The sequence below is a fragment of the Haliaeetus leucocephalus genome, unplaced genomic scaffold, assembly GCF_000737465.1.
Source record: "Haliaeetus leucocephalus isolate CR32 unplaced genomic scaffold, Haliaeetus_leucocephalus-4.0 Scaffold180, whole genome shotgun sequence".
Taxonomy (NCBI): domain Eukaryota; kingdom Metazoa; phylum Chordata; class Aves; order Accipitriformes; family Accipitridae; genus Haliaeetus; species Haliaeetus leucocephalus.
Genome location: NW_010972616.1, coordinates 632,431 through 632,824, shown reverse-complemented (window position 1 = coordinate 632,824; position 394 = coordinate 632,431). Strand labels below are relative to the sequence as shown.

Genomic DNA, 394 nt, shown 5'->3' with positions numbered 1-394 from the left:
CCGCCCCTCAGGCAGGCCCGAGGCGCGGCGGGAGGCGGGCGGGAAGGGGAGGGGGAGGGGGAGGGAGGCTGGGACGGGCACCCCGCGGCGTTGCCGCCGCCGGGCCGGGCCGGCGCCATGGGCGCGCTGCTGTGGTGGGACCAGCTGCGGGCCGGCAGCTCGGAGGTGGACTGGTGCGAGGACAACTACACCATCGTGCCCGCCATCGCCGAGTTCTACAACACGGTGCGTGGAGGCGGCGGCCGCCTCGGCGCCGAGAGTCGGAGACAAGGCGCCGGGGTGGGGGGTGCCGGCGCCGGCCGTGCTCGGCGGCAGCCCCGGTTGCGGAGCGGCGGGGGGGGGGGGGGGGGGGGGGGGGGCGGGGGGGGGGGGGGGCCGCCGGGGGCCCCGGGGG

At 82.0% G+C, this 394-nt stretch overlaps 1 protein-coding gene across 3 annotated transcripts in view; it reads left to right on the top strand.

The window, feature by feature from the left end:
* ACER2 (alkaline ceramidase 2) overlaps window positions 1-394 on the top strand; it is a 21,922-nt gene that overhangs the window by 801 nt on the left and 20,727 nt on the right. The window contains exon 1 of one of the 3 annotated variants that reach the window (XM_010564460.1): window positions 118-225. The exons of the other annotated variants lie outside the window; for them this stretch is intronic. Within the exon in view, the coding sequence (XP_010562762.1) occupies window positions 118-225 (108 nt within the window). Of the gene's footprint in view, window positions 1-117; window positions 226-394 lie in introns of those variants that run through there. 3 annotated transcript variants of the gene reach the window in all.